General features: G+C 40.3%; 2 protein-coding genes across 2 annotated transcripts; both read right to left on the bottom strand.

The window, feature by feature from the left end:
- Window positions 1-890: 890 nt before the first annotated feature.
- LOC148896523 (serum paraoxonase/arylesterase 2-like) lies at window positions 891-10,679 on the bottom strand. Its single transcript, XM_088999650.1, has 10 exons — window positions 10,578-10,679; window positions 10,280-10,478; window positions 10,121-10,191; window positions 9,983-10,038; window positions 4,068-4,230; window positions 3,546-3,672; window positions 2,551-2,754; window positions 2,392-2,473; window positions 2,107-2,235; window positions 891-1,985 (listed from the first exon to the last, which is right to left on the bottom strand). Exons 2-10 carry the CDS (start codon window positions 10,354-10,356, stop codon window positions 1,824-1,826), a joined length of 1,071 nt encoding a protein of 356 aa, XP_088855776.1. The 5' UTR covers window positions 10,357-10,478; window positions 10,578-10,679; the 3' UTR covers window positions 891-1,823.
- A 973-nt stretch (window positions 10,680-11,652) lies between these two features.
- Window positions 11,653-23,600, bottom strand: LOC148896522 (casein kinase II subunit alpha). The gene is made up of 15 exons (XM_088999648.1): window positions 23,467-23,600; window positions 22,632-22,723; window positions 22,374-22,455; window positions 22,128-22,256; window positions 21,947-22,058; window positions 21,758-21,859; window positions 15,353-15,403; window positions 15,212-15,271; window positions 15,038-15,121; window positions 14,839-14,949; window positions 14,644-14,745; window positions 14,468-14,568; window positions 12,789-12,937; window positions 12,573-12,662; window positions 11,653-12,491 (listed from the first exon to the last, which is right to left on the bottom strand). The coding sequence occupies exons 4-15, from the start codon at window positions 22,226-22,228 to the stop codon at window positions 12,376-12,378; spliced, it is 1,179 nt and encodes a 392-aa protein (XP_088855774.1). The 5' UTR covers window positions 22,229-22,256; window positions 22,374-22,455; window positions 22,632-22,723; window positions 23,467-23,600; the 3' UTR covers window positions 11,653-12,375.
- Window positions 23,601-24,579: the final 979 nt, after the last annotated feature.

Below are 24,579 nucleotides of genomic sequence, written 5' to 3'. Positions count from 1 at the left end.
AAAACAAAAACACTGTAAAAAATGGAGGATTGATGTAAAAACAAACCAAACACATGAATGCTAGTAAGACCATCAAGGCAATAAAGAAATGCCACAGTCACGCCAACGAGGTGGAAGCAAATATTATTAACCACATTAAAAAAACGCGACAGAAATCCAACAAACGTTTCAAAAACTAAAAAAAAAAAAAAAAAACAACGACGCAACTTTACGCCACAAAACGCAAGTTTGCCTGGCCATGAGCGGGCATTTCAGTACAGTGCTTTTGTGAGACCAACCAGCTGCTCTGGAAACACGAGGGGGATTTTCAGATGAATAGGTACATACTGTAATTGGCTATTTAGGGGAGAAAATAAAAAAGGCACGTTTCTTTCATGTCTTTTTCAAATACAAGCACGTTTTCAAACATTTTCATTTATATATATTTTAGATATTAATGAAATAAATGATGGTGCTGAATCAAACTCTTATTGTGAAAGTTTCATTGCTTAAACAATCCACTCCCAAACATGCAATATCATTGACTTTGGGGAAATTTTTGCTCCAAATTTATGTCGATGATAAAGGACTACTTGTATCGCTTTTGAGACTGCCTGTACCTGTCGGTTTGGACTTTGATCCCATCAGATTTGAAAGTCTCCACATCAGTTTGTTGATAGGGGCAGCTCAACAGGTTCCATGTCCCATTTTTTCAGTTCAAGTAAGATATTTCCAGGATCATTTGAGGATGGCATTCCAAGGTACTTCAAACCCTGGGAATGTTTAAAATCTACATTTAAAAACAATGCTGATGAATGATTGTAAACAGACTGGATACCAGTACCGGAATGAAAATTCCAGTGCTCGCTTTCAGTGTGATGAGCTCACGGGCAATCATGACACTCCACAAATACTGGGTGGGATTTGATACAAAGCATATATTTTGTCCAAAAAAAAAGCACATCATATTATACTGTGCTACAGTAGAGGCTGCGGTTACACACTACTCCTTCTACAGACGGAAATGGAGTCGGTGGCTCCTGACAGTAGTTGCGAGATCATCTTTTGAAGAAAATGAAGGCTTCTGGGTGTGCATTAAACACCGGAAAATATGGTACATACATTTACCAAAAAAAAAACAAAGTAGTGTCTTCATAACAAAAATGACATTTTAGTAAAGCATAAAAAGAAAGTACTATGTCCATGTGTTCAAAGTACTGTATATAAAAATTGCATGTGTGCTGGAAGACAATTTCCTTCAGTGGCCCCGCCCCCCTCCATCCCTCACAGTCTCCCTACAGGAAACGCATGCAATTTTTGCCTTGCTTATTTTCACAACTCCCATCTGGAATTTATTCGAATATCATAAGCAATAGTGCTGCACCAAATTTCATTTTAAAATGTTTATTTCAGCACATTCTGGTTTTATGTGTGGCTGCTGCTGCTCACCCGCAGAAAAAAAATCCTGTGACTGTAAAGTGTCCTTGAGAGTTTTGAAAGGCGCTTATAAATGAAATGTATTATTATTATTATTATTATTATTATTATGGCTAAATATATGAACAAATGTGTTTAGTGTTAGAAGTGCCAATAATATCTACTGGAAAAAAATGATCACGTTTCTATTGCATTTGCGGGAGGAGAATTTAGGCGAGATGGGTGAGTCACCAAATGCACAGCGGCACACATTCAAAATGAATATACAGTAACATTTTGCCTGACTGGACTCCAACACATATTTACAAAGCAAGACAAGGGCGATATTGGGAGAAGAACGGTGCCAAAGACTTGCTTGACTTTCAATGAGTGTTTGCAGTAGTTTTGGGGGATGTATACATCATCTTTTAGTCCAAATCACAGCATAAGGCCTTATGAAACATTGATCCGATGAGCAGTTTCCCTCCATATGTCATCGCTACAGAGGAGCCGATAATCTTGTGACCATCATCGGCAAACACCTGCGTCACCAGTGGCTCTTCCGAATGAATGTTCTTAATGTGGATGACCTGGATGACACAGCATCATAGCGGATATGATGAATGACAAAACTAGATCAAAAATGAATAAATTGCATTGCGAGATTTGGATGTTGGAGTGGTTCGAATTGAAGATTTTGTTTTCGCAAACCTCTGATCCAGGTGGATCCTGAAGGTCATAGTTGAAAACTTTCCATCCGTTGGGGTGGCAGCCTAACCACAGGTCGCCCGTTTTGGGGTCGATTTCGATGTTGTCACAGAGTGAACCCACATCAACGACCTGGTGACATCGTAAGACATTATCATTCAGTTTGTCTACATGGTTCCACTCAAGTATTTGACTCATATACTGTATAACATATTTATCAAAAGTTAGAACGAATCTTCAATATAACAAATGAGATGTGTATTACTTCTCTATCTTCAAATGATTTACCTTGACAAATTCCAACGCGTAGTCTTCTTTCATTTCCAACACATGCACTTTATGGTCAAGTATATCCATCACATATACATACCTATTCATGACAATGAAATGATATTTAACCCATGAAATGAGGCTGAGGGGCAATTCTTTACACAAACAAAAGCCAACCTTTTGTCCGGTGAGATGTTGATGCCATTTGCAAAGTAATACCCCTCAGAGACAATTTTGACTGTCCCTGCACTGTAATACACAACATTAGTCCAAGGTTGACACAAGACAGTCTCCACAATCGTTTTGAGGAGTTCATGTGAAAAATAGTGATCGTTGGTGGCATAGAAACGATCCACTCCCAAAGCCACAATATCATTCACACTAGAAAAGCACAGAAGAAAAACAATTATTCATAATCTCAGCAATACATATATATATATTATTTATGAGATGTAAATATCCAAGTTGTAGGTGGAATCAATAGGGTTCATGTAGAAAAACAAACAATCCGTGTAAATCCGAACAAGGGAAATCATTTCACGAATTTAAAAAATGTGATACGTTTGTGATGCACTCCTGCCTGTCATTGGTTCTGCCTGTCATTTTTTTATCACTGGCATAGATAGATGAACAAAGATTTTGTTGTAGTCAAATAATTTTGAGAACAATTAAATGCAACTGGATAATTTCGGCATGTTGGTTTGGAGATCATCAATTTATAAGGTGCCATCCATCCATTTTCTGATGCACATTATCCTCACAAGGGTCGCAGGGCAAGATGTGAGGGACACCCAGAACCGGTTGCCAGCTAATCGCAGGGCACACAAAGGCCAATAACCATCCTCGCTCACACTTATATCTAGGTGAAATTTAGATTGTTCATTCACACTCCCATGCGTTTTTGGAATGTGGGAGGAAACCGGAGCAACCAGAGACAATCTACGCAGAACCGCTGAGAACATGCAAATCCCACACTGGAAAGTTGGAGCTGGGATTGAACCTACGACCTCTGCCCTGTGAGGTCGACACCTGACCACCGGGCCAAAATTACGTAAGAGGAAATTAATTAGGGGACGAACTGACATAAGAGAGCTTGGCTTGACTGTAGAAGGTCAACAGAAACAGAAGTACAAAATGAATACATTAAAAGGAAATTGTTTTGAGAGGCGCACCTGTGAAGAAGTTCATGTTTGAAGGTCTTAAGATGCATCAGCGACAATTCCTCCTCAACAAATTTAAACAACTCGACTTGGCTTTTGTGGTGAGGATGACTGACAACAAAAAGGTACACTGTGTCATCTGAAAAACAACGAGACCAACAAAGTATTGTGTTGAAGAGAACTGGTAGCGACATTTTTGTGTGTAAAAGAGGGAGGACGGAAGCTGCTTCAATGGCCTTCTTCAAGCGTTAGGTGTTTGTACTTTGGGGACAATTCTTCAAATGAATTAACAGTACACTATTGTATTTTGATATTGTACCAGAATGCGGATTCAAATGCCAATTAGTTCATGGAACAGACACCCTGCGTAATGTTTTCCAAATGCTTGAACAGGTTTGTATGCATGCTTAGCGCATTGAATCTCATACCAATGTTTTGAAAAATAAAAAAAAAACAAGAAAAAAAGCCTCAACTGTTATTGCATTCAATGTAAATATTTTTAACTTCCTGAACTCAACGTTAGATAGCTCATACCATTTGGGTCTGTGTAGACACTGATGCCATGAGGGGTGAACGTCTCCAGGTCAAAGTTTCTCGTCATGCGCAGCTCAATCGGCCTCATCCGGGGGTCTTTCATATCAAGGAAGAAGATCTTCCCTGGAGCATCGGAAGAGTAAATTCCAGGGTACTTTAGACCCTGTGGACAGAAAAATTGCAGACAAAAATGATGTTCAACTTGCTAATATGATCTAAAACATACGTCAACACACATTGTACTTTTAACAAACATGCGTAGGCATTGTCATTGATTAAATTAATATGTGATTGCACATATTTGTTAGATTGTGTTTTGAATTGATATTTGATGCATCCAGTCCTGAAGAAATTTGGGCAAATTGTATTTGAGCTGAGGTGCAATAGATTTGACCTCAACAAGGTCCCTCTCTAAAGGAGTATAGGCACATATCGCTAAATTGACTCATTTTAAAAACGTCACTAAAGGGTGTACACGCATGTGACCATGTGGCCTTTTTTCAAAAGGATCAAAACCACATCGCTCACCTTCGACGACACAGATTGCCTGCAAAATTTTCTTAGCTTATTCACGGTTTATATCTTGATTTATAAGGCATGGTAGGTGTGCTCACAAACATACCCAAAGATACTTGTTTTGCTGTTGGTACTTTTGAGTCATTTTTTGTGTCAAGCAAGCATTATAGAAAACGAGGCGACCCTTGGTGGTATTGCTTGCATTTCCTTTAATGGGGCATTTTTCAAGCAATTCTTGTAGAGTAAAATATCCATCAACTGTTGTCTCTCCCTCGTTGTTGTATGTTATGCACCATAGTATTTAATAGATCACTCCTGCCTTTCCAGCAGCTCCTGTGTTTTGCTTTTCTACTTTCATTTCTTTCATAACTTTGCTGCTGTGAAATGTAAATTTCTCCACTGCTAGACTAATAAAGGCAAATCCAATCCAATCCAATCCAACTCCATTGTTATATACAATCTCGCTCAACAGAAACTAACATGCTGAAATCTCAAAGCTGTGTACAGGTTAGCAGAATACACAAAACGTATAATGTTGGCCGTATCACAGCTCCAGTCTCTTCTCACTGTTGCCATTTGTAACATTTATTATTGCAGTGCTTCGATAATTAGACACCACAATTGTGCTAGCTTTAAAAACGTTTAGCTAATTGTTGTGTCCGGAGGAATGAGGGAAGAGTTGCTTTGTCAACGTCTTTATTGTGCCACCATGTTAGTCTACATGCGGTCAATGTTTTTATTCTGAAAGTATCTCAAAAGGCTCCCTCCCCTGTTCACTCTCTCAAGGTCTTATATCTCTCATTCCAAAACCAAAAAAAGACACATCATCTCTTGAAAACTGGCGCCCTATCTGCCTACTAAATACAGACTATAAAGTTTTAGCCTCCATCCTTGCAAACCGAATTAGAAAATCCTTACCGCATATAATTAGTGAAACACAGTCAGGCTTCTTGAGTAAAAGACACATTGCCAATAATGTTCGTCTTGTATTGGAAATGCTTGTTTATCAGGAACTTCTTAACCACAATAGTTTTATTTTATTTCTCGATTTTTACAAAGCTTTTGACACTTTGGAACACCATTTTATTTTTCAATCACTTAATAAGTTTGGTTTTGGAAACTACTTTACTCAGGCTGTTAAGACACTGTGTACACCAACTGCAACTCCTCAATACTGCTTAAATATGGTACGTCGCCTCGCTTCAACGTCTCCCATGGCATCCGTCAAGATTGTCCTATTTCTCCCTATTTATTCTTACTTTCAGCACAAATCTTATCACTGTTGGTCACTGAAAGCGAGGTCCGAGGTATTGAAGTAGCGGGCAAGCAAGTTGCGATTAGCCAGGTGGCAGATGACACCACACTCTTCCTGAAAAATTCTGAGCAAATTCCAAAGGGCATAGCTCTGGTTAAAGAGTTTTCCAAAGTGTCAGGTCTCTCGCTTAATATAAATAAATGTGAGTTGTTAGCTGTGAAGTCATGTAATGAGTCTATGCTATACAACATACCTGTTAAAAATCAAGTGACATACCTAGGTGTTGTCATAGCCAAAGAAGACGAAGAGCGTTGTCATCTGAACCTCAATCCAATAATTGATAAAACCAAGAAGCGCTTTAATCACTGGTTACAAAGGGATCTATCACTAAACGGAAGAATAGTGCTAGCAAAGAGGGAGGGAATCTCTCGGTTTGTATATCCCACAATGGTTTTAAATGTGGATCCAAGTACATGTAAGACAATGGACAAAATAATGTATAACTTTGTATGGAAAAATAAAACTCATTATATACGAAACTCTGTCATATCCAGCATGCTAAAGGAGGTCGGCCTAAATTTTTTTGGACTTTACTTCTCTAAACTATACGTTTAAGATTAACTGGCTGCGTAATTATCTGTGTAGCCCTGATGCAATCTGGAATTTCATACCAAAATCCATGTTTTCCAGACTTGGTGGTCTGTCTTTCTTGCTGAAATGTAATTATAAGGTTGAAAAATTGCCTGTTAACCTATCAAAATTCCATAAACAAGTTTTATTAGCCTGGTGCCTAATGTATAACCATTCTTTCTCTCCACATTCATGTATGATCTGGAATAACTGTCATATTTTGTACAAAAACAAATCACTGTTTTTGTCGAGATGGATTGACTTGGGTATCATTTATGTAAAGCAACTTTTTAACACAAACAATGATTTGATGAACTATGCTGAGTTTCTCAATACGCATCAAATCCCTGTGACCCCTAAGGACTTTGCCATCGTTATGGATGCCATCCCAAGTGGTATCATAAGCCTGTTCAAGGGTCACTACGCTACCCCTGACAGACCACCGCCAATTTCAGTGACAGAAACCGCCCTGGGGAAACTCTGTTTCTCATAAATTGCTCGAAATCGGAACCGTGCAATTAGACATTTGTTTCAAAAATCTTTTGTGACAGTTCCCTACATTGTTCAGCACTGGAGAACGTATGTCCCAAATATCCCATGGGAAAAGGTTTGGACCCTCCCATATAAATTTTTCATCACAAACAAACAAAGAGAAATAACCTACAAACCTTTGCACCGTTGCTATCCTGTTAAACATAAGATACAGTCCTTACAGAATATATATTGTACATTTTGTGAAGCTGAACCTGAAACTGCAACTCACCTCTTCTGGGCTTGTCCCGAAACTACTCGCTTCTGGAAACACTTTGTCAAATATGTTCAATGTAAAATCACTTCTCCGTTCATATTTCATTATAAAGACATGCTGATTGGATATTACAACGATAAATATTTTATTATTAATTTATTCGTTTTTCTTGCCAACCATCATATTCATAAATCTAAATTTTGTGGGAGGAAACCCCTATTTGTAATATTTCAAAATGAATTGAAACTATATCAGAAAATGATTCAACCATCTGCCGACCCAAACGCTATCAAAACACATGATTTGTTGATGAAATATGGCATAGATGATGATGTGCCTGACGAATCATCTGGTGTTCCCCCCCTCTCTTTTTTGTCAATTTCACTATGTTGTGCAGACTCAATGAAATGTTAAAACCCCTGGCACTTCCCCCGCTCTTTCTCTCTCTCTCTTCTTTCTTCTATTTTTTACCCCTCTCTTCTTTTTCCTTTTTTGTATAATGATTATCTGTCAGGAACTGTTATTTCCTGTGCGATCACGTACTGTCTCTTACGCGATTATGTCACCTAATGTATGTTACTGCCTCTTACGCGATTATGTCACCTAATGTATGTTGCCAACTGTTTCCAAAATGTTAAGTATGCAGAATGATTTGTTGAGACACACCTCTGATTTACTTCTAGATTCTAGAACAGGCATGGGCAAACTACGGCCCGCGGGCCACATACGGCCCGTTAGGCTTTTCAATCCGGCCCGCCGAACTTGCCCAAATTATAGTACAAACAGTGTCTAAAACTCATGACGAAAAGCTAGCGAACAACAGGGCAGATAACTGAAAAGTTGCCTGGCCCATTTTTCCCAACTTGAAGCAAAATGAGACCAATCCCATTAAGAAACATTGTCACAAAGTATAAAGTTTTTTTTTAAATCAAGAATGCACCAACTACAAATGCTACCTTGCTTAATTTACGGCAAATGCGCATGGCTGTAAATTTTGCTACAGTAGTCGATTGTCATTGTGGTGCACAATGCAACGTTTGCATTGATTCCTACGAGCCACTAAGCCCTTTCATAAGTCTCACGTACACTTTACAGTCACGGTTTAATGTAAATTTACGTTTTGTAGCGTCACATATGTTGTTAGCTTCTTTTGAATCTTTCTTCTAGTTTGAGGTTCTGTGCATCTATTTTGGAAAATGACATGCAATTGCACGACTTTGTAACGCTTGCGAAAGTCCGGAAGAAAGAAGCAGGCTTCTGATTGGCTGCCGAGCCGAGTATGCAAATTTCAACTGCAGGTAGTCTATGTTTGTGTGCTCGGCGACGGTACACGTGTTTTGTTAGCGCGTGAAGGCGAGAGCGTCAGTGAGGAGTTTGTTGAGCGCGCGGTCAGGACAAACCATCTATGATTTGGCGGAATTTAACACAAGTAGGTATTATTGAGCTTGAATATTTCGTTGTGTAATAATATGTTTTGAATGTTGAAAGTGATTCCATTTTTCAATAAATGTTGATTTCTTTGCCCCTTCGATGGAAACTTAAAAACAGACGCAATCTTGATAAATCACAGTGCATATGTTATTTTAATCTATTTCCATTTCCTCCTCCAAGTATCTGCGAAATAGTTTGTAAATGCCATATCTTGCATATTCCTTGAGACAAATTTATTAACTGATCAGGGATATTTTTCACATTTGAAAGACAGTTAATAAATTGGGTTGTAGTGTTTTTACTGTGCTATGAGGTTTGTACATACTACATTTAAAGGACAACCGGCACCATTTTTTGTTTTTGTTTCCCACTGACATCAGAAAAACGTTTTATAGCATCTAAAATACCCAAATCAGGCAGGCTGATATTTTTAGTTAAATGAAAAACACCAATAAAAATGACTTCAAAATGAATCCGGAAATGGCCAGTTTCAGAAGGTTGCTCGAGAATCAAAACAATGGCTTCAGATTCGGAGAAGATGTTTTCTTGTTCTTGTTCTTCTGAAGAGGAAAGCATAAATGTTTGCAATTGATTCTAGGAGTCCTCCCATATCAATTCGAGCCGTCAATGACAGCAATGTAGCACCCAGAAAAAGCAGAAGATTGCGCCCAAGCTCCGTTGGAAATGGGCTGATTTGTCAGCTGGGAATTTGTGTCAGCGAATATCAAATAGTTGTCTTGGTGCAACACACAACGATTCACCATGGCGTTATGTATGTGTTTTCCTTCTAATTTCGCCATCAACACGGATTAACACGAAGTTTTCAGACTAAACAAAGTACCCAAAATGCATTGTATGTCGCTTTCTCGGTCAGGGCGGTCCAAACGTGACGTCACATGGGGATCGTCATCAACTCGAAAACAAGACTTCATATATTCAGCGTAAACTATAGCTATATGCTGTGGAATCTTTGTAAAATACGCTCAGTCGAAGTCATTTGAAGTGATTTTATAAATTATGGACATAACTTGTTCGGAGTATTTCCGGCCCAAACACTCCCTCCAAATGCTCCTGGCCCGGCCCCTCTGTCAAATTTTAGAACCCAATGCGGCCCGCGAGTCAAAAAGTTTGCCCACCCCTGTTCTAGAATCTAGAAGCTCCACGAGCTATTCAAAACCAGTGGTTTTGTTTACTTTTGTTGTGTTTTGTTTGCAGTGTTGTTTGTTTGTTCGCATGCCATTTGAATAAAAAAAACATTCTGTAGCAGTGTGACATATGCTACACTAATTAAAATACATGTAATCCTAAACTCATACTACCGGTTCAAACACTTACAGTGCTAACAAAAGCAAGCCCATCCCCAAAGACAGCGATGTCCTCTGAACCGTCATCTGCAAGAGCATATTTATAACATTCACAATTTATTTGTGCATTTCTTGTGGAATGATATAATGTTAAGGGGAGTCTGCTTACTCAAATTCTTCAGTGGAACACAATTGGGGAGGTGATTGTTGACCTGTTCTCGTGAAGCGAGGGTTCTTTTCCTTTTAATTCCGAGCGAAAAGTTAGAAAAGACCACATGACAAATATATGTAACTGATTGGAATTGCACGGGAAACAGATATATTTTACCTTAAATTGACAATCCTCTCCCCAAGTAGCACAGATATTGCCGCGACAACAAGTGCGACGAGACCACATTTGCCCATGTTTGAGAGCCCGCAGTTTTAGCCAAGTGCTTCAAATTCAGAAAACTTTTCGACGCAGCACAAGCAGGTGGGGCGTCCCGCCTCTGCCGGCGGGACGGACGAGAAATCGCCCTTTTCGCCTTCTTCGGGACATACATGTACGCAGCAAAATAAAAAAAATGGAATGCTCAATACTATTTCATATTTATAAACACGTGCGCATTTAGTATGGATTGCTGTACCTGGCCACCCAGTGTCAGCACGAGTCGGTTGTCTATGTTCTTCGTGAGTGGTTTTATAATTTCCTACGTGTTTTGAGTACATGAACACAGCATAATCTCGAAGAGGAAACCGGAAACTCAAAATTTACTCGTCTCATTTTATTTTAGATCAATTGAAAAAAACGTATTGCTTTTTGCGTGACTGCAACTGATAACGAACACATTTCCCTGTAAATTAATTGAAATTAAGGCAGGGATATGGATCTTACCTTTTAAATCAAGACAGAAAATCGAGAAAAAACTACGAGTAGCGAAATACTGTACTGATATAAATCCTGTTTACGACAGTCTCAACACTCCAAACACCACGCGCAAAAATGACTGCCGGATACAATATTCCTAGCTTTTATTTAATTGATTTAATAATTCTTCAAATACTATAAATACACACTTTTGTTTCGAAAGAACAGTCCAGCTACAGCGTGTGCGTAAACGATTTATATACTATATCCTATTACGTTCTACCGTTTTGCGTTTCACCGACGTGTTGCGAATATTAAGTACTGTACTGGGCTGTTAAACCGTCGCAATTCAATGACCAGCTGGCTCGTTGAGTTTTGATTGTTGTCCAGCATTTTCTATTTTGAAGAAAAGCTATATTTTCACGTTAGATTGCAATTTGGAAACCCCCCGAATACTGTCGGCGGTAATGCCTATGACAAGAAAAATAAGATTCTGCGGGATCAAGTTTGGGCTTAGAGTTTAAGAGATCAAGGGCTTGAAAGACATCAAAACCGCGGTGCGCACCGGTAAAGCCACAGACTCACCTGCTGCGATTGAATGTCTATTTGACCATCAGTTATCTTAAAAAGTTGACTTCCTGTTTTGGTTTCCAACTACTTATACTAGGGTGCTGACATCTTTTCCTTTCGGCTTTTCCCTTCAAGGGGTCGCCGCAGCGAATCGGTGTCCTCCATCTTCAGATGTTTTATTCGCATTTGCTTGGGTGCTGAAATAAATGGCAATAATGACCAGATCTCTGAAATATTGAAGCACTATTACGGGTGTTAAATTCAAAAGACGTTGCCTGCAAATCCCTGTTTAAACTGTTTATTTTTTGAAGTTGTTTTCCGAAGGTGATGACTCTTCCCAGCATAAAACCAAAAGTTACAAAATTGTCTATGTCATCAAAATCATTTGTAAGAGACTTCATAAAAAAACAAACATGAACACATACATACACGTACAGAAGTGAACGGAACATGTAATTGGCAAACTATTGACCCTGTGATATTCAGCATGGGTGCATGCAACCTGACAGTTACTGTAGAATATCTACAAAAGTCCAATTCTTGAATAATAGCAACTAACAACTTCAAAAGACCGACAAGTCCTGCACATGTCGATGTGTTTTGTGTGCACAGCACTGAGCACACCAGAGTCCTGACTGTCGCGTGAAGTCGTGGGGAGGTTTCACAGTGTCGTACAGCAGGTTCCCGCATCAAAACAGTTTCAAGCAAGACTGTATATTTGGAACATACAAAATAAATTTTATTTTCCATTCTCTTCATGTCTACATCTTATTAGAATTGTCAACACACCCAAATTAATCCTAATAATCTTGACAGGTGTAACAATACATGTTCTGTCAAGGTCCAGGTGTCAAAATATAAATGAATGTGAAAAGCAATTTAAATCATCTTTGTTATTGTCGACATAAAAAGGGGAACTGTGGCGCGGGGGCCACAGTGAGAACTAGGCAGGATGTGGCCATGAGCATACACAAACACGGGACAAGGGGATACAAGGAGGGGGTCCCTCAGGGCTGGGCCCCAGTGGCTGTAGGGACTTGTGTGGCCAAAGTATTGGGGGCGGAGATGACTGGTGATCCAGCGATGTTCGCCAGCGGCTGTGAGGAGGTCATTGAGCTGATGCCTGGGACACACAAAGAAATTTGCTTACTTGTAGGGTCTCTGACCATGGGATCTATTCCGTATTGAGAATATTGCAACCTACCAGCCATCATACTTGAGGAGCTGACTGGTGCTGAGCTGGCCGCCATCCCTCCAGGAGTGGCCCCCCTTCCCTGATCTCTGACGATGGGATCTAGAACAAAGATGGAGTTCATGTCACAAGATGCAGCTCATACACGTATATTCTGATTAGGCCAGCTGGCTGATCCAAGTGGTGCAGAACAGTACAAAAAAAAACAGTGGGTGGAGGAACACTAACAGAAGTATGGATGATCCATGGCCTCTTTGGCTGTCAGCCGGGCTTGATGGTCATAGCGCAGCAGTTTGTCCAGGAAGTCCAGAGCCTCTGTGCTTACCAGGTGCTGATTCTCACTGTGTACAAACCTCTCCCACCTTTTACGAGAGTGTCTGAAGAAGGGAAGGAAGTACAAAAAAATGGGAAGGAAATACAAAAAAGGGTCATGTGATACCAAAGGCACAATCGGCACTCCAAATGCCACATTTGGCCGCCGACTGGTAAACCCCAAACTGTTACGGCTCTGCCACACTTCTGCCAAATATCACAATTGATACAAACATGGTGGACAATTCCACCTCCAAATTTTTGTTGGTAAAACTAGTTGGGAATAATTAGATTCGTGATTGAAATGAACATTAGTACATAGCTGTTTATTTGAATAAAAACCACAGGTTTAAAAGAGATGAAAATTATTTCCAACTTCAAGTACAGTATCTCAAATGGGTGGTGCATCCCTCAGGGGGGCTTTTTAAGGTGTCTACATAAAACATCTTGCAGAATGCACAAGCACTCAGTACGTTGCAATAATGCAATAGCGTATACAGTGTTGACAATTGGTAAGGTTCTTTTTTTTTTCTTTTAAGGTATTTTTATTTTTTCAAATGTATGCTTTGACTTAAAATAATGTTCAAGGGATCAGCGTTTAAAGGACAACCGATGCCTCCAGACCAGTTGTGTCCATAATTTGTAAAATCGTTTCAAATGACTTCTACTGAGGGTATTTTACAAAGATTCCACCGCATATAGCTATATTTTACGTTTTAAGACTCACGGAAGTCTTGTTTTTGAGTTGGTGACGAGTCCTCACGTCACGTCACTGAAGGAACGCCCCTCACCGAGAAAGGACACACTGTACCAGTCCTTTAATCACGTCAATGCATTTTGTGGTACTTTGTTTGGTCTGAAAACTTCGTATTGATCCGTGTTGATGGCGAAATTAGAAGGAAAACACATAAATAACACAATGGTGAATCCTTGTGTATTGTGACAAAAAGTTTGAGTCAATTTCCACACAGAGCTTTGTCGCCATCTTCTGCCTTTTTGGGTGCGGCGTCCCCCCCCCCCCCTGTTGCCTCAAAATGAAACGGGATAAATTCTTTAATCGATTGCAAACATTTATGCTTTCCTCTTCAGAACTATTTGAATCTTATTCATAACTGAATGTGTAACAAGAAAGCATATTCTCTGAATGTGAAGCCATTGTTTCGATTCTTGAGCAAGGCAAGACGTCTTGGCGTGACACCACGAACAAGGGGGTGGGACCTTCTGAAACTGGCAAATTCCGTTTCAGCACACTTTAAGTCATTTTTATTGGCGTTTTGCATTTGAATAAAAATATCATACTGCATGTTTTGGGTATATTAGATGCTATAAAACGTTTTTCTGATGTCAGTTAGGAAACAAAAAAAGTGATGTCGGTTGTCCTTTAAGGGTATTGGAAACATTTTAAGGATCTGTGGGAACACTGGAAATACTTAACTGTACTTCACATTTACCCCACCCCCGCAAAATTATCGTGGAAAAACCCTGACATAAAATGACAGGTAAATATTTACTACAAATGCATGGTTCTGTAATCAGTTTCTGCACTCTCATTGATGGGAATGAGATGGTAAAAATATTTAAAGCCACACTCTTACCTTCCCAAAATGTCATTGAACCGCGGATCCAATTCAATATTGTATTTGTCAATGTAGTCATAGAGGTCCTCCGTTCCTAGGACTTTTGCAATTCGCACAAGCTGCAAATAAATAGACAGGTCATTAACTACACTTATGAAAAGTGCTTCGAATGGTAAGGCCGGCTGGAGTCTAACTTGATCGTAGTTGTCGTGACCGTGAAAGAAAGGTTCCTTTCGGAAGATCATGCTGGCCAACATGCAACCCAAACTCCACATGTCAAGACTGTAATCGTACATCTGCATAGAACAATAGAAGGTTCATGATTTTCAATAATTCTCCCCCCCCTCGCCCCCAAAAAAAACACTCAAGACCATTATGGTATTCCTCACCTGGTAATCTACCAGTAGTTCCGGTCCTTTGAAGTACCTGGAGGCCACTCGCACATTGTATTCCTGGTTCGGGTGGTAGAACTCAGCCAATCCCCAGTCGATTAAACGGAGCTACACATTAGCAACAAAACATATCAGAAATTAATTGAACAAATATCAGTGACCTAAGAAGAACTTTTTCGTCAAAGTGAGCTAGTACCTTTCTGTGTTCATGGTCGATCATTACATTGTGTGGCTTCACATCTCTGTGCATAATGCCCATACTATGGCAATAATCCAGAGCCTTAAAAACAGTAATGTAATATTACCTCACAAACATCACAACAGAGTGCTAAAAACTCAATAACCCCACCACCGTGCAAATGTTACTTACCTTTAAGATTTCATACATGTAAAACCGTATGTCAAAGTCAGACAGGGTTTGATACAATTGCTGTAAAAAAATACAAACAAAAAATATTTAGTATCAGGTGATTGTTGTGCTTTTAAATAAGAAAAGCCAGAGAATCCATACCTTGAAGTCCGTGTTGTTCACATGTTCAAAAACCAGAGCAGGGGTACGGGACTGGGGGGGAGGAGACATTGCAAAGTGAATACATGTGTGTCATGAATTTTCTAAGCATATATGCATATTAATATGATTATTGAATGAAATAAGAGTTATTTTGGTGGTTATTTTATTTTTCCAACCCGGAAGCAAGACAGGTGGCACACACGAAAGTAACTTTCCAAAATACTCGTTAGGCATCCCGCTGGGTCCTCGAGAAAGTGGTCGCGTGTTTAGTCAGCAGGCGCACTACTGGAATGGCGCACTCCATCTTGTTCGTATAAGATTGAGGACCCAATTGTTTTTTTAGGAGTGAGCTGGTGCTTTGTGAGCAGGAATGCTCAGAGCTGAGTGACTGGAGGAAAACACCTTTTGAGTAATTAGCATTTTAGCATAACTCAAAAGCTCAAAAAAAGTTGACTTTGCATCATCGATCATTTAAAGCAGAGGTACTCAACCCCCGGGCCGCGGACCGGTACCGGTCCGTGGGTCACTTGGTGCCGGGCCACGCAAAGAATAAATAATTTACGTAATTTCAGTTTTATTTATTATCTGAGACCGAACTATGCTTTATTTTGAAAAATGAAAAGTCACCGCTTGCAGCGCATTTGCGTGACGAGGAATGGGTGGCAAAGTTCGCTTACTTGTGCGACATAATCAACCTGCTCAATGAACTCAATCTGTCACTTCAGGGGAAAATGACAACTGTCTTCAAGTTGGCTGATAAAGTAGCTGCATTTAAAGCCAAACAGGATTAGCGGGGATGCCGCGTGAATAGCAGTGTATTTGACATGTTTCAAACATTGGCGGGGTTTTTGGAAGAGACTGAGCCCGAGCCTTCATTTCCCCCAGCTGATTCACGAGCACCCGTCTTTGCTTTTAAAATAATTCAAGGGCTACTTCCGAGCCACAAAAGACCCACAAACTGCCAAGGAATGGATCCGCCACCCATTTGTCAACAAACCAGGTGAATCCAGCATGCCTGTGCAAGAGGAAGAACAACTGCTGGAGTTCGCAAATGCTGGCGGACTTAAAAGTATGCTTGAGACAACAACTCTGCCGGTGTTCTGGATTAAAGTGATGGCAGAATACCCTGAGATCGCCACAACAGCACTGAAAACCCTGTTGCAGTTTCAGAGATCTTATTTGAGTGAAGCGGGGTTTTCTGCAGTGACAGCAACAAAAACAAAACTACGGAGTAGACTGGAAATAAGCAAGACACTTCGGGTGTCATTGGCTCCTATTATCCCTAGATGGGGCCGTCTCGTTGCAGAGAAACATGCTCGGGGGTCCCAGTGGTTCAGTTGTAGTGAGTTGTATTTTTCATGCACTTTGTTCTTGTTTTTGTGGTGTTATTTTGAAGGTACGTTTAAACATTACCATGGTGACCATAGAGTGTTAAGGCGCAGTTACATATGTTTTTGTTTGCACGATGTTACCAGGACTCTGCTAATAAAGTTGTATAAAAATACACAATGGATTCACGTTTTTTATTACATTTAAAGGACAACCGACGTCACTTTTTTGTTTCTTAACTGACATCAGAAAAACGTTTTATAGCATCTAAAATACCCAAAACGCGCAGTATGATATTTTTATTCAAATGCAAAACACCAATAAAATGACTTAGTGTCCAATATCTGCAAAAAATTGAGCTGCGAATTGGTCATTTTCAGAAAGTCCCGTCCCCAGTACGTGACGTCACGCCAAGACGTCTTGCATTGCCAGTGAATCAAAACAATGGCTTCAAATTCGGAGAATATGCTTTCTTGTTACACATCCAGTTATGAATATGATTCAAATAGTTCTGAAGAGGAAAGCATAAATGTTTGCAATTGATTAAAGAAGTCCTTCCGTGTCATTTTGAGGCATCTGGACTGCAATGTAGCGTCCCATAAAAGAGGCAGAAAATGGCGACCAAGCTCCCTGTGAGGAATTAATCAGCCCGTTTCCATAGGCTGATAAATTCCTTATATGGAGCTTGGTCGCCCTCTTTTGGCTCTTTTTGGTGCAACATGACGTTTTCAGACCAAACAAGCACAGCAAAATGTATTGACGTGATGGAAGGACTACTACAATGTGTCCTTTTTTTCGGTCAGGGGCGTTCCTTCAGTGACATCACGTACGGACTCGTCACCAACTCAAAAACAAGACTTCCGGAATATTCAGCGCGAGTCTTAAAACGTAAAATATCGCTATATGCGGTGGAATCTTTGTAAAATACGCTCAGTAGAAGTCATTTGAAGCCATTTTACAAATTATGGACACAACTTGTCCGGAGACGTCGGTTGTCCTTTAAAAGAAAGAAAAAAACAGTTTCCATGCCTGTCGTATCATTTTATTTTGTTGTATTTATCCGCCGGTCCGTGAAAACATTGTCTGACATTAAAACGGTCCGTGGCGCAAAAAAGGTTGGGGACCACTGATTTAAAGTACCTAATTTAAACCAGCAGCAAACTACACACTCTCTGAGTGCTTTCAGTTTCCCAGTTGTGACACTTTCTAATGTAAAGATTGATCAAGAGAACATTATCTAGTGTAGTTAAGGGGAGTAGGCAGAGCTGTCTCGATCAGCATATGCCAGAAGTAAAAATCGAGCCAAATTTGATCAATTTCCCCACCAAGTAATCAAAGACCACAATGGTCAGATTCTCAGACATTTTAGAAAGATAATAATGAGGGATGATCTTGTGATGCTGTGTGTGTCAAACTGGCAGTTTCTCCTTGATCTTCACAGAAAACGGTTGAGGTCAATAATAGTTAATGTGAAAATGTTCAATTATTATAAGTATTTATGTGTGCTGGATCCAGTCAATTGAGGCACATACTCAATTACAAAATCGTGAAATGAAATGACGGCTAATTACAGTGTCTGAAACTCATGACAAAAAGTTAGTGGACAACCGGGCAGACAACTGATGCAAATTGCCAAACGAACGTTTGTTTGTCAATTTGCATACTCGGCACCGGCAGCCATTCAGAAGCCTGCTTCGGACTACACCCTGACTGAAAAGTGTGCTTCAGTTTCGAAAGCCGCTGAGAAAGTGGAGTCCACATGGCTCGTAGCATTTTGTTTGTGGCTTTTGGTTTATTGAACAAAACAAACGTTTGATTTGAAAAAATATCGCTTTTTTTTCTTGAAGGAGTTGTCGGCCATCTGGGCCGAGACGTTTTGAAAGTTGCACGGCCGATGTAAAAGTTGTACGCCCCGGGCCACCGGGCAGACGCTATTTCAAACACTGCTAATTACCAAGAATGAAAGCTCACACTGCTGCCGTACACAAACAGCTGAGCAACTTGTGTTGTTTGTTGAACATGTTAGGCGACGGTAAAAATGATGAGTAGTCAACGAACCTGAAAAATTAGCATGGGTCAAGTGAGAAGTTATTCTATTTATTTATTACATTTTTTGTTTTCTTTATTCCAGCGATGTATAGCAGCCATGGTTTGCTGTTTGGGTTATAAACGTGCCTGCGCTGATGGACTGCAACAGCTGTCTCAGACGTGTGTCGCCCACGTAAAGTAAAAGGCTTGTCTTCCATTTATGTCTCCGATGTTTGGGCACACAATAATACGCCAGCGTGCATGACACGTAAGCCATGACTAATCAAAGCGCATCCCCCTGATTTCAAAATGGCGGCAGCCTGTAAAGTTGTCAATGGTCACATTGAGGGTAAATTTGTCTAAAAATTGCCAGGTGTTGCATCATCCAATGTCATGAATGATACAGAGGACGAAATGGCGTGGCAACTCATTTAATTGATGATGATGCTTCCAATTTTTTGAAATTGGACAATTGTACTGGTACTGGTAACTTGAATAAAAACTAAATTTATACAAAGGCATAGGAAGAACTATTTCACATCATGTATAAACTTAACTTCTACCGCCACATGTGTGAAGTTAATGACTTGAGATTGGGTAAGTGTAATTTCTATTTATGTACATTTTATTTATCTATCAGTGTCGGTACTAAGTGTTTAAGAAGTCCAGTGCATGTTTACATCTTAAAAAAAGTAGTTCATGAACCATTGTGACGATGATGATATAACCTTTATTTGTCTCACATTGGAGAAATTACTAAATTGGATATGTTGAAGTGGTAAAGCTACATTGCAGTTTTCTGGGGGCAGGTTGGGGCAATGAGGTGGCCGAGGGGGTATTAATAAATATGAATAGCTGACTCTACGGGTTTCAAGCCTTGTTTATGCAGGGGTCCGCTGTACATAATTCTGTTTACGACACTTATGTGGCAGAATTATGTTGTTGTGGAGAATATTAATTGCGGTCCAGCATGATTTTATTCGGCACGGGAAGACAGGCCTTTCTGCACCGACGGCAAACAAAGGCATGTGACGAAGTCGGGATACCCGCACGAATGGTTGAGAGGGAGGTTTCCCAAAACTTGCAGCATTCTCACTGTTAGCCCTGCACCGACTGCGGGGACCCAGGCACATTGCCAACCAACGCCCAATGCCAGCACCAGAAAGTCTCCTCCACCACATTCAACCAAAGAATGTTAGGAAGTGCGAGCATGGCTCAATATACTTCAGTCTCGCTTGCTTCCAAAACCGGAAATATATTTTAGCAGGACTGAAAGCCTGCACAAGTGGGTGACATCATTACATTGGTGTGCATGCACTGCTGTACCCATGTGTTCCATGGAAAACTGCATTGAAAATGCAACTATTCCACTCCCGCACAAATACAACTTTTACAAAGACGCACTTCACAACCCAGACATGGTACCATTTAAATTCATGTGAATCGGTGCAGACCTCAAAAATTAATATCTTTGGTACATCTGCCCCTATTTCTGTGTCCTATAATGTAAAATATATCTTACATTTTTTTAAAGCCTAAACAGTTCACTGAATACATTGAAAACATCCATCCATTTTCCGTACCGCTTATTCCTCATTAGGGTTGCTGGAGGCTATCTCAGCTGTCTTCGGGCACGAGGCGGGGGACACCCTGAATTGGTTGCCAGCCAATCGCATACCCCAAACAATTACCCCATATTAAATTGATAGTGAGGAAACAAATGTCCACTAGAATACTTTCTAAATCGTTATGTCCTCGTGTGGTTTACGATGGTCCTGACATTCAAAGTTTTGAGGTTCGAAACAATGTGCAATGGAAAAATTACTCACCAAGTCAAGTGACCAAACAACAGAGGAAGGCATGGTTAGTTTCCACCACACTTCAAGGTCTTTATATGAATGTTTTATATTTGTGGCGTACTTGCGTTTTTCATTCATTTCATTCAGTCACGGACAGTTAGGACGGCGGAAAAAATCATTGGCACCGCCCTACCCACTCTCGAGGACTTGCACACTGCAAGAATCCAAACTAGGGCGCGGAAAATCCTACTGGACCCTCCGCACCCTGCCCACCACCTTTTCCAGCTACTCCCCTTGGGCAGGCGCTACCGATCCACGCGCACCAAATCCAGCAGACATCTAAACAGCTTCTTCCCCCAAGCCATTAACTCTTTGAACTCTTTCAACAGTAGCCAAAATGGAACTGTATAGTGCCACTTAGCAGTTTTTTTGACGACGATACTAGTGCAGCGTGTTCTACCGGAAACAAATTCCTTGTGTGTTCTACATACTTGGCAATAAAGATGATTCTGATTCTTACATTCACTAGCATTGTTTAGAAACAGACTATAGCACAGGCCGACTTCAGCACAAATTCTGATGACATTGTCATCATGGGAACGATACTTCATCATACACCCACGTATACCTCAAACAGAAAAAGCAAGTATACCCCTCTGCAAGTGTATCATTGTTAGCTTCTTGCACTAGACACCATATGGTTATCACTTGTGTTCATGTGATAAGGACGATGAGCGAGAGTAATGTTTGAACCATTGCATTAGCGGGTGACGATGTGAATATACAGTAAAGTCTCGTTATATCGATATCGGATATATCGATATTCCCGGTTATATCGATACTATTTCTATGCCCGCATGGAGAAAATTACATGCAAACAGGGTCGGATATATCGATAGTCCCGGTTATATCGATATTTTTTCGGACTCCCTTGAATATCGATATAACGAGACTTTACTGTATTGAGATGAACAGAGTACATTAGGAATGCAGTACAGTAATAAATCCCTTCATCCTTTGCCATTGATGTTAGGTATATTTGCCATAATTTCATAGTTAACTTTTGTATTCAATTGAGTTAATCGTGTTACAATATTATTCATCTTCAGCCTGGCAAATAAAGGTGCGATAATACCAAAAGTTTGGACCAAGTGTAAATTTCAGTGGGAAGTTTTGTTTTGGAAGTTGACCAAATTGAAAGTTTCACAACACAGATGCGGACAGTATTGAGATTAGAGCAAATACATACCACGGGATCCTTGACAATATCTAACAGTGAGATGATATTTGGACCACCCCGGAGGTTCTCCAGAATCTTAATTTCTCTCTTGATTTTCTTTTTTTTCACCGGCTTTGAAAAGAGGAGAATGATAGAATTTTAAAACATTCCCAACAGATTTTGCTTCAGTATTCGTCCAGAAGTTGATGCCGGTTATACCTTTAGTATTTTGACAACCACTTTTTCATTGTTTGTGATGTTTATAGCTTCAAAAACCTCACTATATTTGCCTCGACCGAGTTTTCTGACGAGTTGATAGTCGTCCTGGTTTCTGTTAGATGACAATGTAGAAATTATTCAACAAACAAGAACATATTTCAGTGTGCACATTTTGCCTTACCCCCACTCAACAACATGGGACTCATAATCCCAGTATTCCCGAGGTCTCTGTGTGTTTACATCGGGGTAAACTCGGGAGCGGCTTGGAACAGGGCCAGACATATTCTACAGAGAATCTTCTCTAACTGTCCTAAAATAAGACAAACAGCAACATGATCCGAGATGTGTACACTCCCTCAACAAGTATATTACAAGATGGCATCTGCGTATTTGAAATATTTTCTCGCTGAGTAAAAGAGGAAAATACCTGGGAGGTTTTCTCCAGGAAGGTGGTGACAGATGAATCTTAACAAAATTCGTTGAGAGGCCTCTAAAGTGTGAGAGTTACGCTGACAAGCACATATGACAAAACATTTTAAAAGCATGGACAACACAGTGAAACCAATAATGTACACATAACAAGGTGTGACAAAAGAAGTTGGGCTACATATTCTTCTGTTATTGCAAATACATTATAAGACCAGAGCATTGTAAATGGCTGTGCAGTACTGTAAAGTAAATTCACCTGGCTGTTAAATGGGGGCATCCAACCAGTTTAATCGGGACGTGCGCGGTTCAATACAGTCATCACTGGGGGCAATAACCACACAATACCTCCTGTGGAGAGGGGGGGTAAAGTAGGTTGATTCCAATCAAAGCTGTCAATAAGTCAAACTAAGCTAACGCACGCCTAGCATGATGGCTAATACGACTAAATATATTTGATATAGCCAAGCAATCAATCCGCCCGAATGGTGTGATCGGGTGTCAAAGAGCTTCGTTGGGATGTGGCCAATTTGCCCGCTTCAAGCTTTAACGAACGCGGCGGGTGCACGCCGGAACCCCTTCTTCAAGGGCCTGCACAAGTGCAATGCAGCGAACAAGCTAACGTTAGCTTAGCTCAACTCAGCTTCGCGGGGCAAGCCGGTGAGCTGACATGGCTACGAACAAGTTAGCATTAGCTCGTCAAGTGGAGAGGCTAAAGCCGGTTGCAAGTCACACTTAACAGAACATGCCAACGACAGAAGGACGCGAGCTAACGACAAATTCCCTCTTTGGCACCAGGGGAGACGGATCGACGATTTCTAGATAATCGCTTATGTTTAGCCGAGCCACAAGTTTCGAAAAATGTATTTTCTAGAGCTAAAAAGTGCTAAGCTAACAGGCTCATGGGGGGAGTGAATAGCCTGTTTGGATGGCGAGGCGACTGGCTGACAACGCCTTAAAAACACACCCCGCAAAAACAACTGTAGCTACAGATAGATACCCAGACTGCGCTTCGTGGTCCTGGCCGCCCCCTGACCGTGAAACGGTCAACGGCAGTTACAAACCAACGACGATTCGTGGCTAAAAACGATTACCTCTCAGCGGTGCTGGCACATCAATATGGCGATGGTGGGCTCAGGAGCTTAGCTCGGGCACCGTTGGCGGCAGAGGGCGCTCTCCCTTTTCTTTTCCCCGCGACATTTTAGGGGACGCATCGGCGTAAAACAGGTCACATTGAAGGTGACCATATTTCCTCTTACCTGCATAATTATACTTTTTTTTTTACAATGGATAACACACAACGTCATGTAACCAGTATTCCCCAAACCTTGCTGAGGTAAAGTACATATAAAAAGGCGACCAAAAGTTTAAATGGTGAAATAATGGTTGGCTCCTCTCAATTTCTTCATAAATTTCAGGTGAAATTTGGACCTGTGCAGGTGATTACAGAGCTGATGTACTCACAAGACTCCCTGACTTATCTTTGATGACAACACCCACAGATACCCGATACTTTCTGCCAACTAATGGTATAGACTTTTCCTCTCATGACACTGGCACAATTAAATGAACAAAGATATATTGACGGTGGCGGGCACTAGGACTCGGCATCTCACCCAGCAGGTGCACAGCGGGGGCGTGTTTAGGATGAGAATATTTGACTGCATTTTTCTATGTTCATGTTAGATCCACTTGTTAGCAGTTGGAATAAAGACGTACTTCAGTCAATCGTGTGTTCTCCTTCCTCAACTGCTACAATAGTGAACTAATAATAATTTTGGGGCAAATAAAAATCCCACAACATTCTTGATCTTTCACAACACTTTGGTGTGGAATAATAATAATAATAATAATAATAATAATAATAATAATAATAATAATAATAATAATAATTAAGGCAAATCCAATCCTATAATAATAATAATAATAATAATAATAATAATAATACATTGTATTTTAAGCACCTTGCAAAGCTCTCAAGGACACTTTACAGTCACAGACAAGCATAGGTACTATAATAAATAAAATACAATCACAAATAGAATACAATAAATAAAATACAATTATAAATAGACACAAGAGAAAGAGCTACACAGAAAATACAATTTTAAATAGGTGGGTTTTGAGATGGGAAGAGAATCGATGTTTCGAATGTTGGGAGGAAGTGAGTTCCAAAGTTTGGGGGCAGAACAGCTGAAGGCTCTGTC

The sequence above is a fragment of the Hippocampus bargibanti genome, linkage group LG06, assembly GCF_051943395.1.
Source record: "Hippocampus bargibanti isolate YZ-2025 linkage group LG06, ASM5194339v1, whole genome shotgun sequence".
NCBI classification, from domain to species: Eukaryota; Metazoa; Chordata; class Actinopteri; order Syngnathiformes; family Syngnathidae; genus Hippocampus; species Hippocampus bargibanti.
This window is presented reverse-complemented; position numbering and strand designations above follow the sequence as displayed.

What these genes read in the sequence shown, in the direction of transcription:
- LOC148896523 (XM_088999650.1), bottom strand. Translation starts at nt 10,356, where the DNA reads ATGGGCAAATGTGGTCTCGTCGCACTTGTTGTCGCGGCAATATCTGTG. An exon ending in TGTTCCACTGAAGAATTTGA is followed by an intron (nt 10,039 to 10,120) that starts GTAAGCAGACTC and finishes ATGCTCTTGCAG; the next exon opens with ATGACGGTTCAGAGGACATC. An exon ending in GGCTTGCTTTTGTTAGCACT is followed by an intron (nt 4,231 to 9,982) that starts GTAAGTGTTTGA and finishes TTCTGTCCACAG; the next exon opens with GGTCTAAAGTACCCTGGAAT.
- LOC148896522 (XM_088999648.1), bottom strand. Translation starts at nt 22,228, where the DNA reads ATGTCTGGCCCTGTTCCAAGCCGCTCCCGAGTTTACCCCGATGTAAAC. An exon ending in TCCCATGTTGTTGAGTGGGG is followed by an intron (nt 22,059 to 22,127) that starts GTAAGGCAAAAT and finishes GTCATCTAACAG; the next exon opens with AAACCAGGACGACTATCAAC. An exon ending in CATGGATCATCCATACTTCT is followed by an intron (nt 12,663 to 12,788) that starts GTTAGTGTTCCT and finishes TCTTTGTTCTAG; the next exon opens with ATCCCATCGTCAGAGATCAG.